Source organism: Thermobia domestica, chromosome 2 (genome assembly GCF_964235325.1).
Source record: "Thermobia domestica chromosome 2, izTheDome1.hap1.1, whole genome shotgun sequence".
NCBI classification, from domain to species: Eukaryota; Metazoa; Arthropoda; class Insecta; order Zygentoma; family Lepismatidae; genus Thermobia; species Thermobia domestica.
In genome coordinates this window covers 330,544,266-330,560,889 of record NC_137455.1, presented here as the reverse complement: position 1 = coordinate 330,560,889, position 16,624 = coordinate 330,544,266, and the positions used below count along the sequence as shown (strand labels likewise).

At 37.1% G+C, this 16,624-nt stretch overlaps 1 protein-coding gene across 2 annotated transcripts in view; it reads right to left on the bottom strand.

Moving 5' to 3' along the window:
* Vps13 (vacuolar protein sorting 13C) overlaps window positions 1–16,624 on the bottom strand; it is a 426,449-nt gene that overhangs the window by 92,728 nt on the left and 317,097 nt on the right. For both annotated transcript variants that reach the window (XM_081749100.1, XM_081749101.1), the window contains 3 exons: window positions 15,518–15,680; window positions 4,618–4,834; window positions 2,529–2,704 (listed from right to left, as the gene is read on the bottom strand). In XM_081749100.1, the coding sequence (XP_081605226.1) occupies window positions 2,529–2,704; window positions 4,618–4,834; window positions 15,518–15,680 (556 nt within the window). The remainder of the gene's footprint in view (window positions 1–2,528; window positions 2,705–4,617; window positions 4,835–15,517; window positions 15,681–16,624) is intronic.

Sequence of the window (16,624 nt, the reverse complement as noted above, 5' to 3'; positions counted from 1 at the left end):
TTACAGGTAACAATTGCAATGTCAGTTTGAACACTAATCAGGACAGCCAGCCTCAGAATGAAAATACGACTTACAATTACTGGATGTTGTAAACTTTCTTATAAATTGTAGAATCCCTACAGGAAAACAAAACTAGCACTCGAACAAGGAAGTTATAAAACGTTAAAAAAGGAAATTTTCATATCTTTTTTATTTAAAAAAGGTGTCTTTTTATAAAAATCAATCTCCAACCCCAAAAAGCCGGCTTTTTTGCATCTCTACAAAGAAGCCCTAATAGGGAAGTCGAAAAACGATTCATTTAATAGTATGTGGAGAACTTCTTCGTGGCTATGTAGACAGCGCAAGCGCTTTTGACGCGGGAGACCCAGGTTCGAATTCCGGCGGGAGCTCATGTGGTTCGGACCCGACGTTAACTAGTAGGTTTACTCTCATATAGTCTCACTGCTGAAAAGGACGCTAAACTCAAACCAAATAGTATGCGGCGATTGAAACTCTATTAATCAAAATTTGAGAGACCTAATTTATCAAGAATCATTTCAACAATAGCTATTCACCAATTTGTTGCGGTAAATTCTAAGGAATTACTTGGGACCTATCTGTGCTTAGTAATCCTCTGCATTGCTCGAAAGCTACAGATTATTTTTAAAATTACCTGCAAGAATATTTTTGCCATATCTCAATCATTTAAATAATGAATTTTCCGCTTTATTGATTGGAATTTTCTCTATTACTCGTGCATATGCTATTAGTAATCGCCCACTACGTTTGAAAAACATTATGTCTTTATGTTTGCTGATAGATGCTATGGGGTGAATCCTAAATTAACAAGACAAGAAATCTTACCTTCGCACCGATGGCCCTTTCCAGTTTAATCTCTGTTAATATTTCGACTCATTCGGGAGTCATGTTCGCAACCACTTATTACCTCTTGCAGGCTGGAACTCCAATAGTACCATCATTGAATGTTTATGTAAGTACTGTGAAGAAAATGAATCCCGAATTCAAGGATATACTTTTAACGCTTCGTGTGCAATTCATGTACACAAAGTGTAGCATGTTATACATATGGGTGGTCTCATGCCAAAACGAACTAACTACATTTTTGATGAAATTGAAATAGAGTGATATTGGTGTCCAGAACTCAAAAGTTCATCAAACTTCGTTCATTCTGGCATGATAAAACTCCCAGTTCACAAAATGTAGCTCTACCCCAATTTCAGCAAAAATGTAGTTAGTCCGTTTTGGCATGGGACCACCCATATCCAGTCAATGCTGCATTTAGGACCTCGGCGCCCCTACGTACTTCTGCCAATAATTACGTGTTTCTCCTCCCCTTCATCCCTAGATTAAAAATAAAACTTAACTAAATTATGCTTAATTAGTCAATTAACAATTTATTAAGTTAAATACCAATCTCTAGATGTTACAGTTACAACTACTTAACAAAAAGTAACAAATGGGAAACTGTTCTGAATTATTTTTAGATTTGTTACGGTATTACGTATTTATTACTGCATAGATTCGAAGTGCACGGCGCTTCTAGCAAATGTAAAAATTTTCTATTTGCTCCTTTTTTTTTTTTTTTTTTTTTAAATAACTTTTTCACATGAATTTTAAATTTTGCACCCTTCTAAACTGTTATGCTCTAGACACGGGCCTAGTCACCCTAATGGAAAATGTGGCACTATATCTAGTGTAGTCCGAGAATTCGGGGTTACATTTCTTCACAGTACTTACATAAACAGTCAGTGATGGTATTATGAGAGTTACAGCCTGCAAGAAGTAACAAATGTTTGCGAACACGACTCCCGAGTGAGTCGAAATATTAACAAAGACTAAACTGAAAAGGACCATGGGTGTTAAGATAAACTTTATTATTTTGTCTTTAGATTAACATTCCTCACATATGCCATTTCAGGAAACAAATAATAAATGCAAATGAATGGTTATGAAGTATTTGATAGAATAAAAAAATAGTAGAAAGAACCCTCGAAGCGTAAACGGACACAATACCATTCACCAGAACTTCACAACGAACTTCAAATGAAATCTTTGAGTTTTACGCCCCACGGTTATGCCGGTTAGGCTAAAGGAGATGGTTATGATGAGAAATGAATGCAAGGATGGAATGAAGAAAGTGGGAGGAAACAGGAGAACCCGAGAAAACTCACGCACACGGTATTTGTCCACAACAAAGTTCACTTGGTGCGAGCTGGGATCGAACCAGAGAACCCATGCACTAGAGGTGAACGCTCTACCATTGAGCCACCGCGGTCCCTCACAACGAACTTGACCCTTCTCACCAGAGGCAAGCGTTCTACCACTGATCCATTATGTCGTACCTATTTGAACTTCATTTTTTTTTTTTTTTTGTATTTTTATTTTCTCTAAATGTATCCATTTCTTAACAATAAATAAATGAATAATTTGTTCATATATTTCGCGTCATAATAAACAATGTTAAGGTATCCATAAAAGTACCACATGCACTATTACAAGTATGATCTATTTCCTCGTCCTATACTTACAACATCAATTTTTTTTTCTTCCTCAGCTGCAAACATCTTTATCAATCCATTTAAAAATCCAATTTCCACTTTTATGTGAAATTCCTGTATCAATACCTTGAAATATTTGTACTGCGTCACTGGACTATGTTCTGTTATCCGCTGAACGATACTCAACTCAGCAAATGGTTTTGGAGCTTAAAGAGGGAAGAAAATAAGAGTATTATGATTCGAGAAGAAATTGTTCTTTGTATGCGTAAACTCCAAGTCACTGCTTGACATCGTCGGATCGTACTTCACATCATTTGTGAAACAAATTCTTATTTAAAGATAATAAAACATTACAAATGAATCCTTTTAAATCTCTAAATATAAGCATTAGGAAGTCACACATCAGATTTCCTTCACTCACTCGATTTCCAAATTAACGTGCGTGGGATGTGATAACGTGGCTGGACGATCTTAACCCATTTATTTTATTTTTTAAGCAAAGTGAGTTCCGTTTCACAGTATACTTCCAAACTATGCGAATTCAATATTCAAACTTGAAGCAGTACATCTATGACTACTGGCTGCAATAGAGGAATAAGACCAAAAATAAAATCTATTCCTTAAACGCTGAATCTATATCAAAAAGCCACTATTCACTTCTTCTTCTTCTTCTTCTTCTTTTTCTGTATGGAAATTCATATTGAAACCTGATGTGCTAATTGACGTCTATCACTTCAAGTTGCAATTGAGAAATAAAACCAAAAGTGAAACATACATTCTTTCGGTACTAAATCCATATATTAAAAAAAAAAAAAAAAGCTGTTGCTATCTAGTTGAGTTTTACCCATTATGCGATCAGTGTTGTAACTGTAAATTGTAATTTCCTGCACTTCCAGTTTAAACAAATATATAAAGTCGAGACAAACTCATCCTTGAAACGCTAAACGTGTCTTAAAACTCTTACCGTTTGTGTTCTATAGACGTAAGTACTGAAACCGAAAATACTAGTCAATTTCAACCACTTTCGATTTTGTTAGTGTTGCGGATGATGATGATGGTATGTTCTCTTTAGATGTTGAATCAATTCATAGAAAGCTTTTCACTATATTTTACCGTTTTGTTCTACTGCGATCAACGTTGAAACCGGAAACTTTATTTCTACCACTTCCGGTTTAAATAAGAGGTTAACGGAAGAGACAGACCCTATTCTTGGGACGCTGACCCGATTGCAAGAAAAAAAAATGTTTTTCGATATTTATTACCGTTTTTAGTCTATGGAAATCAGTATTGAAACCGGAAGTACTAGTAAGTTTCAACCACTTCAGGTTTAGGTAGTGTTGCGAGTGTTTATTATATGTTTATTTGGGATGCACAATAGATTGCAAACAAACCTGTTACAGTTTTTGTTCTACGGCGATCACGTTGAAACCGGAATGGTTTATTTCTACCACTTCTGGTTTGTAAGAGAGTTAACAGAGGAGTTGGAACCTATTATTGGGACACTCTGAATACATTGAAAAAAAAAAAAAAAAAAAAAAAAAAAAAAAAAAAAAAAAATTGCTCCTCGATATCTTACAGTTTTTGCTCGAATACCTGTTGATAGAAAAAGTTCAGGATGGCCAATACATGGGACAGAATCCCAAGTAAGCAGATTAATATGCTCGCTTCAGCGCAGTCGGTTCGGTTTTTAAATATAAATTCCATTCAAAACTATTTCCCCTTGAGAAAACCATTCTTTATATCCCATGGTTCGTTACGACTATAATTAGTCATAATTAATTTGGAAATTTGATTTTGGGAAAACATAATAACGTGGTACAGGATGAATCACAATAAAGCAAGTATACACTTAATTACAGATGTGCCATTAACTCATATTACATATAAACTGAGAAATTTTATCTCAAAGTTAAATAAAGAAAGTAAATAAATAAATTATTAATGATAAATTCTGAACGCACACTTATTTAAAATTCAACGTAAAGAAGGAAATAGCACTCAACTTCAGTCTACAAAATAAGAAGTGATAACATGCCAACTTAAAGCAATTTAGGAGAATTGGCTTTTCTATAAATCTACTACTAATATTCCTTTGGACGCCAATAAAAATAATAGTTACCGTTATCAGCTGCAACACTTTTAGGAGGTGCCACTGGTGCAAGCACTATTGGGAACTGGGGACCTATCGCCTGATTGTCAATTTGCAACCGGTTTACTTTCGCATGAATCTGAAGCAGATGAGGTGACATTTTAACGTGTATCCATAAACCAGTTTGGAACGTTCGTCGCAGTCTCCTTTTCTGTGGTCTAATCATCTCCTCTAATTCGAAGTCTACCTAAAATATATACAAAAATAAATTAGATACTGATAGGAACAAGATTAAAACAGAAAGGTGACAATTTTAGTGCGATGGGTGTATTGTGGGATCATCGATAAAAATTTCATATCACAGAAAAAATACATATATTTGTTCATTATCTTCTCTGTTTACTTTTATACTGTGATATGTTCAGAATTTATTATTACTACTACTATTTGTTATGTTTGTTTGCTTTTGTAGTTACTTTTATTCACATTTATCATTTGTTCAACTAAGCCCTAATGGAACACTGCAGGCCCACCATGTAATTTTTCCGCATGCTTCACTTGATCTTATTGCCTAGTGAATGGTATTCTTTTTTCTATAGTGATTTTTTTTAATCATTTGTAGTTGTGTGTGGGTAATTATAATTAATCAAATTTAAAAACTTGTTATAAGGATGTTTAATTGAGCATTATTTATATATATATATATATATATATATATATATATATATATTCTTTTGCACTTCGCCATTTGGTTTGGTTTCATGCATCCATGCGTCCATTAGAGCACATGTTTACTCTACTACTAAGATATGGATTTAATATAATTTCAGCTATTGAATTAAAGTTCGAGGATTATACTAATATCCCTAAGAAAAAACTTCCGAAATACTTTAATATTAAATATATATATTTATCAGTGAGGAAAATAGTGAAGTTTTTCATTGCAACTTTTTTACTATCTACATGTCTAAGTACGTGTTTCTAAAATTTCTGGTTACTTTTTGTTAATAAGAATTTAAAGCTGCGATTCTTAAACTTCTACAATTTTAAAACAAGCATTACTTCCGCGAAAAATGTATTTTTTAAAATTAAAAGTAAGTGCTCAACACTAGATTTATTTAGTTACTACGGTGCCTCGAGGATCTTTGAAAGTATCCAATTCATTCATATGTATAGCTGTCTATTTTCATGAGTCTTTTAACTTATATAAACAAGTAGGTTAGTTCGCTTAATTTTGCTTGTAGTAGATTACGAGGCTGGTGAGAATAAGTAGGTTACATATAAAGAATAAGATCAGGTCATACTGTGTTTCTGCTTTTTAAAAATGAAAATAAAATCATTAAGTTTTACACCCCACGGTTATACCGGCTTGGCTAAAGGAGACGGTTATGATAAGAAATGAATGAAATAGTGGAACGCAGAAAGTGGAAGAAAACGGGAGAACCCTGAGAAAACCCACGCACACGTTCTGGTGTTTAAGTAACATAGCTTGGTGGTACGTGGTGTTAGCTGGTTTTGAGAGACACTTGTTCTTATTTCTCGTCGTCTAGTATTATACAAACAGCAGGTGTATATAACTTAACTGGAACTCTCTATAGCCTATGGAAGCCGGAAGTTCAATGCCGCGTTCACAAAAACTCTCCATTGACTTCTCTCCTTAGCCAACTGGACCTAGTTTCTATTTCGTACTTCTATTTCTGCGAGATTCATCTTAATATTATCCTCCCATCTGCGCCTAGTTCTTCTTAATGGACGTTTTTCGATTGGATTACTCGACTACAACATTGTACACAAATGATCGATAAGTGCGATTCATTTCGTAAGAGAAACTTAAAGAAAAAAGTTTGTGATTTTGCTAAACGTAATACAAAAGCAAGTACTGTGCTTTCTATTATTTATGAAATTTTCTTATTTGTTTGTATATATTTCACATACTTTGTCGGATTTTCGAGGTCACCCTACCCGTTCTGAGAAGGCTTGGGGTTCGAAACCCAATAGTTTATCAAAAGACACACAAACTGATTTCTACAACGAATGATGACAATCTACGTAGTAAATATGTACTGTGCCAGTAGCTCCACGTTGCCGCAGTCCAGTTAAATTTTATGTTATTTTGTTATAGTCGAGTCAAAATGCGGTTTGACCTGGGCAAAATTGCAACCTTTAGTTTTACACCTGTATTTTGTTTAGGTACCTCACCTGATGAAAATATCCAAAATCCGACAAAATCGGACCACGGGAACACCCCCAAAAACGGTTTCAAAATGGCCGACCATGTTTTTTTGAAAAAATCGTAGACCTTTACGTTGGCGGCTCTAGTAGCCCTCTTAATTGACACAGAGACATGAATGATACCTCGTTGGAACGCTCATAGACCACAAATTCCAACGAAGTGACTTTTGTACTCATCATGCCCAACCCGTAGAAGAAAAAGAAGAAGAAAGTTGATTTTTGTTTATTAATTGATATTTTTTGGACCCTGGCAACACTGTACGTCGTCATACGCCGGCAGAAAAATTCCCACGCGTAGACCAGACATCGGTAACAATAATATAAAAAAATGAAGGACGTAGGTTCAACAGTAAGGGAGATAAAAATTCGGAACCGCGGACAAAGAAGGGTCTCTGTGTATATTTTTTTACTGTGGTCTAACTTCTGTTCCTTAGATCTAGCATCCTCCCTAATTGTCACAGAGACATGAAGCATACCGCGTTGGAAAGCTTATGGAACCCCCTTACCAGTGACGTATCGTTTGTGCTCCCTGTGCCCAACCTGTAGAAAAAGAAGAAGAAATCTTTAAAAATTGGGAAAATCTACACTTTTACCTTTCTTGGGCTCTGGCAACCCTGATAATCGTTCTACGCATGAAAAAAATCTTGTTTCTTTCTTTAAATCAAAGGTCGCTTTAATATAAGTACTATACATAAAACAAAAATATTCTTAAGCAAAAGAATGGGAATAACGAAAGACTTTAGGAGGCAAATTACACATCGACATCGTCATTGCCTACGCTAACACTGTCCTCACCATTTTCATTTAAACAGTTAAGACATTCAGTTTCTTGGCATACGCCACAAGCAATAGCAAATAGAAGGTCATACCATAATACAGTGTACAAGACAATTCGTTTTATGGAAACATAACACCTATATATAAAGCAAAAATATTCTAAGGCAAAAGAATGGGAAGACGAAATACTTTGGGAGGCAAATTACACATCTACATCGTCATCGCCTACGCTAACACTGTCCTCACCATATTCATTTAAAGAGTTAGAACATTCAGTTTCTTTGCACACACCACTAGCAATAGTACATGGAAGGGCATGCTTTCTGCAAGTATAATACGTTCTTGCACACCCGGAATTACAGTTGCAATGAACAATGGTGAGCAAATTCCATACCCATCAAACACGATGGTTGATGTGCGATATTTACGAACCGTATACTCAGCAAATGATGCAGCGATATTGTCGTACGAACTGCCTTTACACAATGGTAGTCTATGTAACAGAGGTCCTCCGTCTAAGACATACAGAATATTGTCTGGCTCCGTTCACTCAAACTGTGCGCTCTGCTGCTTGCTGAACTCTCGTATCGCATAGGCCAGTGGGGCTTTGTCTGCCTTACGCATCATGCTGGGTGACTCAAATAAAGCCGGTGGGTAGGCACATAATTCATGCGCTAAGGTCTCCTCTAAAGATGTGCTGCCTGCATTAGCGATAACTAACAGTCTTTGAAACAAAAGATTCGAATCGACGGAGATGTCGCTGCTGATTTTAACACTACTCGCGGATGCTCGAGTTTTGACTTTATCTGCACGTTTCCCCTTCACAGTGAACAGGTCTTTACCAGATAGTTTCTTCGCATGGTCTGCCCCAACTGAAAATAAATTATGAACGTTGACCGAGGAATCCGGTGTGACGCCAGTGGCAATGTTTCTCAACGATTTGTCTCCGTCAAATGGTGAAATGGGCTGCAGTCGTGCAAGCATGCGACGTGTGTCACTGATATCACGTGACATTCTTGACGTTTCGGCTCCTTTATGTTGTTCGGTAGTGACATATGCTGTGTGAGTAAAAGTTTGCATCGCCAGATTGTACTCGGAGCATGCTGGCATTGAGAGCACCCACAAAGATCGTTGCATCTCCGACATTCCACTCCCATGGGTTAGATAGACCTCCAGTGGATTTTAGCGATCTCATCAGAACCTGCTCTCTGACTAGATCAGAGGACAACCCAGCCCAATAACGGTTGCTTCTTCTAATAACTCCGAACCCATTTTGAAAGCTTTCGTGAACGTTGGATTAACCGACGGCAGCGTTAACATTGTTTGCAGGTACAAGCAAGCCGACTTCAAATAATTGAAGTGTCCTGCTGCAGCGAAAATGGGAATGCACTCTGCTATAGCATCAAGGTGATCATCCCAGCTTCCTATTAGGTCTGCTGCCACAAGTTTCCTTGCTGTAGTCAACGTGCGCTGGTATGCAAGAAACAACTGACTTTTTTTTTATGTGTTAATAAGTTCTGACTTTCGTGCTTCTATTTTTTCTCGGGCTTCTTGAAGAAGATGTGAAGAACTAGCTCCAGTTACAGTAATCTCACCCGACATCAGACTCTGATAGAGAGAGTAAGCATCGTTGATAGTTCTGTGTGTTCCGTTATCGGTCTCCAGAAAAACATTCTCCACAAGCAATGCACTTAATGCGAGGTCAACCATCATGTGCGCACGGAAGGCTCTTGCTACGGACTTGCCACTTAACATATGTACAACCGAATTTTCTCCATAAAACCTCATGCAAGACTTCACGTAAGCCTGAACCATCTATCAGGGAACCAATTGCTCCTAGAAGGTTCATGAGAGTATGAAATAAGCCCAACAGGACAACCGTGTCCTTAATACTGGTGTTATGTGCTCTGTCATGCAGGATACTTGAAGCTTTCCTAAACAGTGGTTGGTCTAAGGTGATGATTGGTGTGACTTCATATTTTCTCGCAAGATTATTCAGGTACACTAAAGTGGAATAGATGCATGGCATATAAGATGGATGGAGGTCAATAATCGGTAAGCAGAGAACAGTGGATTTCCCTGGATGATGAAGAGATGGATCTGCGTGAATGGCCTGCATCATTCCTGACCAGTTTGGTGTGCGTGACGGAAAGTGCCAGGAAAGTTTTCACAAAATATCCAGGGAGCTTTCGTTCGGTGATGGTGCTGTTACCAGTTCACAATTGACCTTTTCAAGAATAGCCCTGGCTTCAGTGTATGCGTGAATGGGAACACTGGCAAGGGACTTCACATCAGCATCAGAGACGGGCTTCCGAAGAATGGTTAGACTGGTAGTAGTGGATGGAGTAATGGCCGCCAACATTTCTATACCATGGAATGTGCCTAAACCACTCAGCGTTTGGAGATTATGGTCTACATTATCCGCTGCAAAGAGGAGAGTCTGGTCCGCTGGCATTTCGATCACACGATTACCAAATGTACTTGCAGACAGCGTTCAAACCGCTGCACTTCCGCATATGAAGTGCAAAATCCCAGGTGATGCAGCCTGTCAATCAGGTGTTTCGATCGTTAGTGGTGGTGCAGCTGCACAGCAACACCTAACTGCAGAGGAGCTAACATATCTCTTCGTCTGGCTGCTTGCATCAAACACTGGCCAATCGATGTTATTTTGGTTTCATTGCCCTTTCCGGCAAAAAGTATGGCATAGAATAGTTTAAGGCTAGGTGGAATGTACTGAAGAAATTCCTGAATGCTCAAGTCGCTGGGTGAACGATATGTAGTTTGGATTTTATGTCGCTTTTGATCAGTCGAGCTACGCTTTCTATTATTCTAATTTTTTCCTTTTCTTCATCATACTCTCGTGGTAAATCACGATATGCCCGTAGAATGTGATTGGAAGTTTCTCGAAGTGTAATGAAGTCGTTTTTACCACTGTCAATAGAAATTATATTTTTTTTCACCGAATTACTCCATTAGTTGACGCTTCATGTGCCGTCCGTCATATGCAATGTGATCAGTCCCTACAAGAAATGTGCCCATTTCTGTAACAAGTTCTCCCACAGTTAGTTTCTCATCATCGTGCTCTTCCAAATAACTACAAATGCGCTGAAATGCTCGGATTCTCTCATCATTTGTAGGTCGGCCAGCCCGGAATTTTTTTGATGCTGACTGATTGTCGGTGCAGTATTGTTTAGGAATTGATTTACCTGTTCGAAAGTTGATACTACATGATCTGTGATAGACACAATCTCCAGCATGAAGATCAGATGAGAAGTACTCAATTCGACCTCGGACAGTTTATGACCCGGTATCGTTTCGTTCATTGCAACACTTTAAAATGTTGTGTGGCAATGCTTGTGTTTTCACTCTCACATTTTCTGATTTCAACACGTGACGGTCATCAAATAAGACAGGCGTTCCGCAAAACAGGCAGTCACTGTTGCTGTTGAAAGACCCATCCGACGAGCGAGTAACTCGTTTTTGTATCGGCGATGACGTTTTTCTTTTTAGGGCAATCGCAATATCTTTTTTATCAATGTAACGTTTGCGACAAGAGACATGAACCACCATACTTGTAGCGGCGAGAATGTTACTACCGCGAGCCTTACTGGCATTGTTCACTCCTTCAGCTCCCTTTTCCTGAAGTGTGATGAGGTTATCGTCAGGATCTAGGCTTCTGCAGATGATACACAAACGTGTAAGGGAATCAGCCATGGCTCTACAGTGCCTAGGTTCATGCAAGACTATGATATGTAGAAAAGCTTATGGAACCCCATTTCCAACGACGTATCGTTTGTGCCACCTATACGCAACGATTATCAGGGTTGTCAGAGCCCAAGAAAGGTAAAAGTGTAGATTTTCCCAATTTTTTCAAGGTTTCTTCTTCTTCTTTTTCTACAGGTTGGACACAGGGAGCACAAATGATACGTCACTGGTAAGGGGGTTCCATAAGCTTTCTAACGCGGTATGCTTCATGTCTCTGTGACAATTAGGGAGGATGCTAGATCTAAGGAACAGAAGTTAGACCACAGTAAAAAATATACACAGTGACCCTTCTTTGTCCGCGGTTCCGAATTTTTATCTCCCTTACTGTTGAACCTACGTCCTTCATTTTTTTATATTATTGTTACCGATGTCTGGTCTACGCGTGGGAATTTTTCTGCCGGCGTATGAGGACGTACAGTGTTGCCAGGGTGCAAGAAATATCAATTAAAAAACAAAAATCAACTTTCTTCTTCTTTTTTTTCTATGGGTTGGGCATGATGAGTACAAAAGTCACTTCGTTGGAATTTGTGGTCTATGAGCGTTCCAACGAGGTATCATTCATGTCTCTGTGTCAATTAAGAGGGCTACTAGAGCCGCCAACGTAAAGGTCTACGATTTTTTCAAAAAAATATGGTCGGCCATTTTGAAACCGTTTTTGGGGGTGTTCCCGTGGTCCGATTTTGTCGGATTTTGGATATTTTCATCAGGTGAGGTACCTAAACAAAATACAGGTGTAAAACTAAAGGTTGCAATTCTGCCCAGGTTGAGGGTAAAATTGCTCTAGATTTCCTGGACTATTACCATATTTCTCATTTAGTTTCTTCCATGATGTTCTACTGTATTCTTTGTTACCTGACGTTATTTTATCGTATTATTCGTTCCAGAATGTTACAGGTTTCATTTTAAAATATATCGTCTTCTTAAATTTCACCAATCGAGAATTAATAATCAAAATAAAAAGTTTCGAATATAATTGACTTTTTAAAAAAAATTACATAACTAAATTTTAAAAATTACATATTGTAGGTTGAAAGTCATATATGACTATAAACAATACGGCTACTAATACCGAACCGTCATATAACATTTAAGATATAAATTACCTGTTGAAGTTATAAATCGGAAGAATTGACCATCGAAACGTTCTTCGGTCTGAAGTCAGGACCAGTGTTAAGTAAGAAGTAAGGATAAGTTAAGTCTGCTGACTGAAGATAACATCCATTTGTTTACAAACTTCTTAATCTGATTTAAGTTTATTTTTATTTCAGATATATGTTTATAGCATGCAATAAATCCAGTTTTGAATTATGTTCTTAATGCATTTTAATGTGTCTGCAACAGAATAATCTTTTGTATGGGAGAATGGAGGAATGTCTAGTTTCTAGAGGAAGATCTTATCGATATCAATTCAGAAACAAGAAACAAGAGACAATTCAGAAACATGCCGCTCAGTAAATGCTTAGCTTTAGTTGATAAAGCTAAACACGAACTCTAGACAGTTCCTGGTTAATTTGGGTGTTTTGTGGACAAGAAATTGACGAATGTTTTCTTGGAAGAAAACACTTGAAGCCATGGAAAAATACCTTCAAGGGTTATATTTCAATCTGTAAGAAAATATAGATATTAAACTTGCTTCTGTTTATGAATGTTGCCCGGTAATATTTGTTGATAGGTCATTTCCTGGCTACAAACGTCACAAACTGACAATTGAAAAGGTAGAGAAGTATCTCGTGATATACTCTAACCCGAGATGTACTTGAACCTGAACCCATAAACTGGGGGTGATGTATATATTTCCTGAAAGCTTGGGTCAAGGTAAGATCAAATCCGGTTACCACAATTGGGGAGGTCTCATGCATTCCGCTTGGGGGCAGCACATTATTAATTTTTAATAAAATCTTTAAGCGTGTCTATAAAGTCCGTTGCAACCCCGAAATATCTGAAACGGTGAGACAAATATGAAAACAGAAAAACACGTTTTTCATCATTTCAAAAGTGCAACATATTAAAGTAAAATAAATTGTCCCAGGGCCCCCCACAGAGTCCCAGTTGGGGTCCAACTCAAAAATTTTAAATGGAAAGGGGGATCAACTTGCATATCGTATGAAAGTTGGTGTTAAATGAAATAAGGTAAGTCATGTCTCGACTCTCTACAATAAACCTGTGCAAAATAGCGGTGGGTCAAAATATCAACACAACCTTCATTGCAAAGTCTATGACCACCCGTATGAATCTGAAACGGTGGGATAGGTGTAAAAACAAAAACACAGCTATGCCATTATTTCAAAAGTATAATGATTCAAAGTTGAAAAGTTTTCAAGGGTTCCTCGCAGGGTCCCAGACGGGGTCCAACTCAAAATGTTGAAATGGGAAAGGGGTTCAAATTGAGTATCGTATGAAAGCTGATGTTAAGTGAAAGAAGATGAAACAAGTCTCCATTCTTGATGATAAGTCTGTGCAAAATGGCGGTGGATCAAAATGTCAACACAAACATCATTGAAAATTCTATGGCCACTCCTATTAATCTGAAAAGTTGAGACAGGTGTTAAAAAAAAAAAAAAAGTATCAAAGTAAAACAGAAATGTCCCAGGGTCCCCCGAAGGACTCCAGATGGGATCCAACTCAAAAGTTTCAAATGCCAAGGGACCGAACTTAAATAGTTAATTTGTTAACATGTCAACCATATTGTCATTGCATGAACATATACTGATTAGTAACCCCCAGAAAGATTTACGTCCTCTCGCTACGACAAGGCTTGGATTATGAAGGAGAAAAAGGCTCTGGATGGATGTTGTTTATGTAAAAATTGGAAAGACAGAACTTAATAAAAAAAGTCGTGACTGAGCTAATTGGAAATGCCTGAGAAATTGGGAAGAAATCGCGCAGACTTTTCCTTGCTGAATATGAGAAGTTCCATTTCCTGTCGCAACTAATACGGTACCTGTTGAGGTCGCTGTGACCGACTTTCTAGAAAAAATACTCAATACTGAATTCCTTTCTCATTTCAACACTTTTAGTTGGACCCTGTGTGGGACCCAGGGGCGGATCCAGGGGGGGCGATCGCCGCCCCCCCAGAAGAGGAAACTTTCTTACTTTATATATATAAATAAAATCTATCCCAGAGTTTGGAGCCCTTAAAAGTTGCATTATTACAACCCACCGCCCCCCTCCCTAGAAGTCGGTCCTGGATCCGCCCCTGGTGGGACCCTGAAACATTTTTTTTTTCACTTTAAATCATTATTCTTTTGAAATAATGGTATATCCGTGTTTTTGTTTTTACATCTATCCCACCGTTTCAGATTCGTACGGGTGGTAATAGACTTTGCAATGAAGATTGTGTTGATGTTTTGATCTACCGCTATTTTGCACAGGGTTATCGTAGAGAGTCGAGACTTGACTTATCTTATTTCATTTAACACCAACTTTCATACGATATGCATTTAAAAAAATTTTGAGTTGGACCTCGTCTGGGACTTTGTGGAGGACCCTGAGACACTTGTGCAGCGTACCTCAGTGTATGGATTCGATGTATTTTGTTACACAGAATTGAACTTTCGAAACCCCAGGACGATTGACCGTGTCAGTTTTTTATGGTCGATTTTGGATAGGGAGGATACATGTTTCTCGGCCATACAACAAAATGGACGCCAATCGTCCAAAGGTTTCGAAATTGGGATTTTAAGTAACAAAATACATTGAATCCATACTCTGGGATCCGCTGCACAGAACTTTCTTTCTGTGTGTGTGTTTGGCAATGTTGTCAACTGAAATTTTCATTTAAATATTTTATTTTCCGCTCTCCATGATATTTTCACTATCAATTTTAATGTTGTCTATTTCCCCTATACAGCTACTATAGTATAACTTGGCAACATTAACCCAAACTGCACAATAGTTAAAATATCACAGACAACGGGAAACAAGACTGGTTTTATTCCTTATTCAATAAATAGATTGAATTTACAAGTTTCCTACCACTTTTATAACCTAACTTTTGCGTAAGCTTTTCCCCATCCCCTTTTCCTAGTGTAAAGCTGGTTTTTAGGCAATGGTTGACTTAGCAACAATTTGCTGAGACCAAACCTCAAAAGACATTTGAAAAAGTATTTCTAGTATAGTAAAATGTGTCCTTTTGCAAACATAACGAATTACTCACTTCCAGTTTGGTATCAATTATTATTCGAGGCCGAGGTCTCTCTCCAACCTTAATCTGCGCCAAATACCTCTGATAGGCTTCCTCTATCAGAGCGTTCTGTTTCAAGCTCACTGGTTTGAATCTCCTTGCGTTGGCCTTCCTCACTTCCCATAAAATTCCAGAGCTACAAGTATAATTAGCACATATATAAAAGAATACGAAATAAATCTTAAATCATCATTTTTTACATACATACATACAAAAAAGTGACACATAATCATACAAAATAACTTTTTGTTGTTGTAAGGAACTGACGTTCTACGTTTATCTACAATTATTAGGTAAATAAATTGTTACTGTACAGTACGAAAATACCCGAAATGGATTACGCTAATTAATAATAATAATAATAATAATAATAATAATAATAATAATAATAATAATAATAATAATAATAATAATAATAATAATAATAATAATAATAATAATAATAATAATAATAATAGTTATTATTATTATTATTATTATTATTATTATTATTATTATTATTGAAATATGTTTATTGGAAGCAAACAGCATTACAGCCACAGGTCCCCCTAAGAAAGAAAAAAAATGTTTTTACAAGCATAGGGCGCATGCAAATAGAATTAACAGCAGTGGCGGCTCGTGCTACTTATACTTAGGAGGGCTGCATAAAATAAAACACCTTATTTAGAGATTAATTCCATACGATGGTTCTTCCTTGTAGTAAATTTTTCGATAACTCTATCATTGAAGTTAGGGATCTTATTAACCATTTCCTTTTCTATTGATAACATGGCAAGTATCGTTAACCATTCTTCTCCCATTGTATTTCTTAGAAAAGTTTTCACTCTTTTAAGGGTAGAAGAGCATCATTCAGGTTCACTTGTAGTTAAGGTCAGTGTTATGAATATTTTCGAAAATTTTAGCACTTCAGAAAAGTGGAAGCAAGACTATTGCTTATAACATTCTGGAGGAATTTCACAGCAGCACCAAGTTTCCTGATCTCTTCTCTTGCACAAACTACACTAAATTCAGTGTGAAGTTCATCTTTATCAAAAACAGGAGAGCTCTGTACATTTACTGAAGATTTATTCGAGAAAGGAA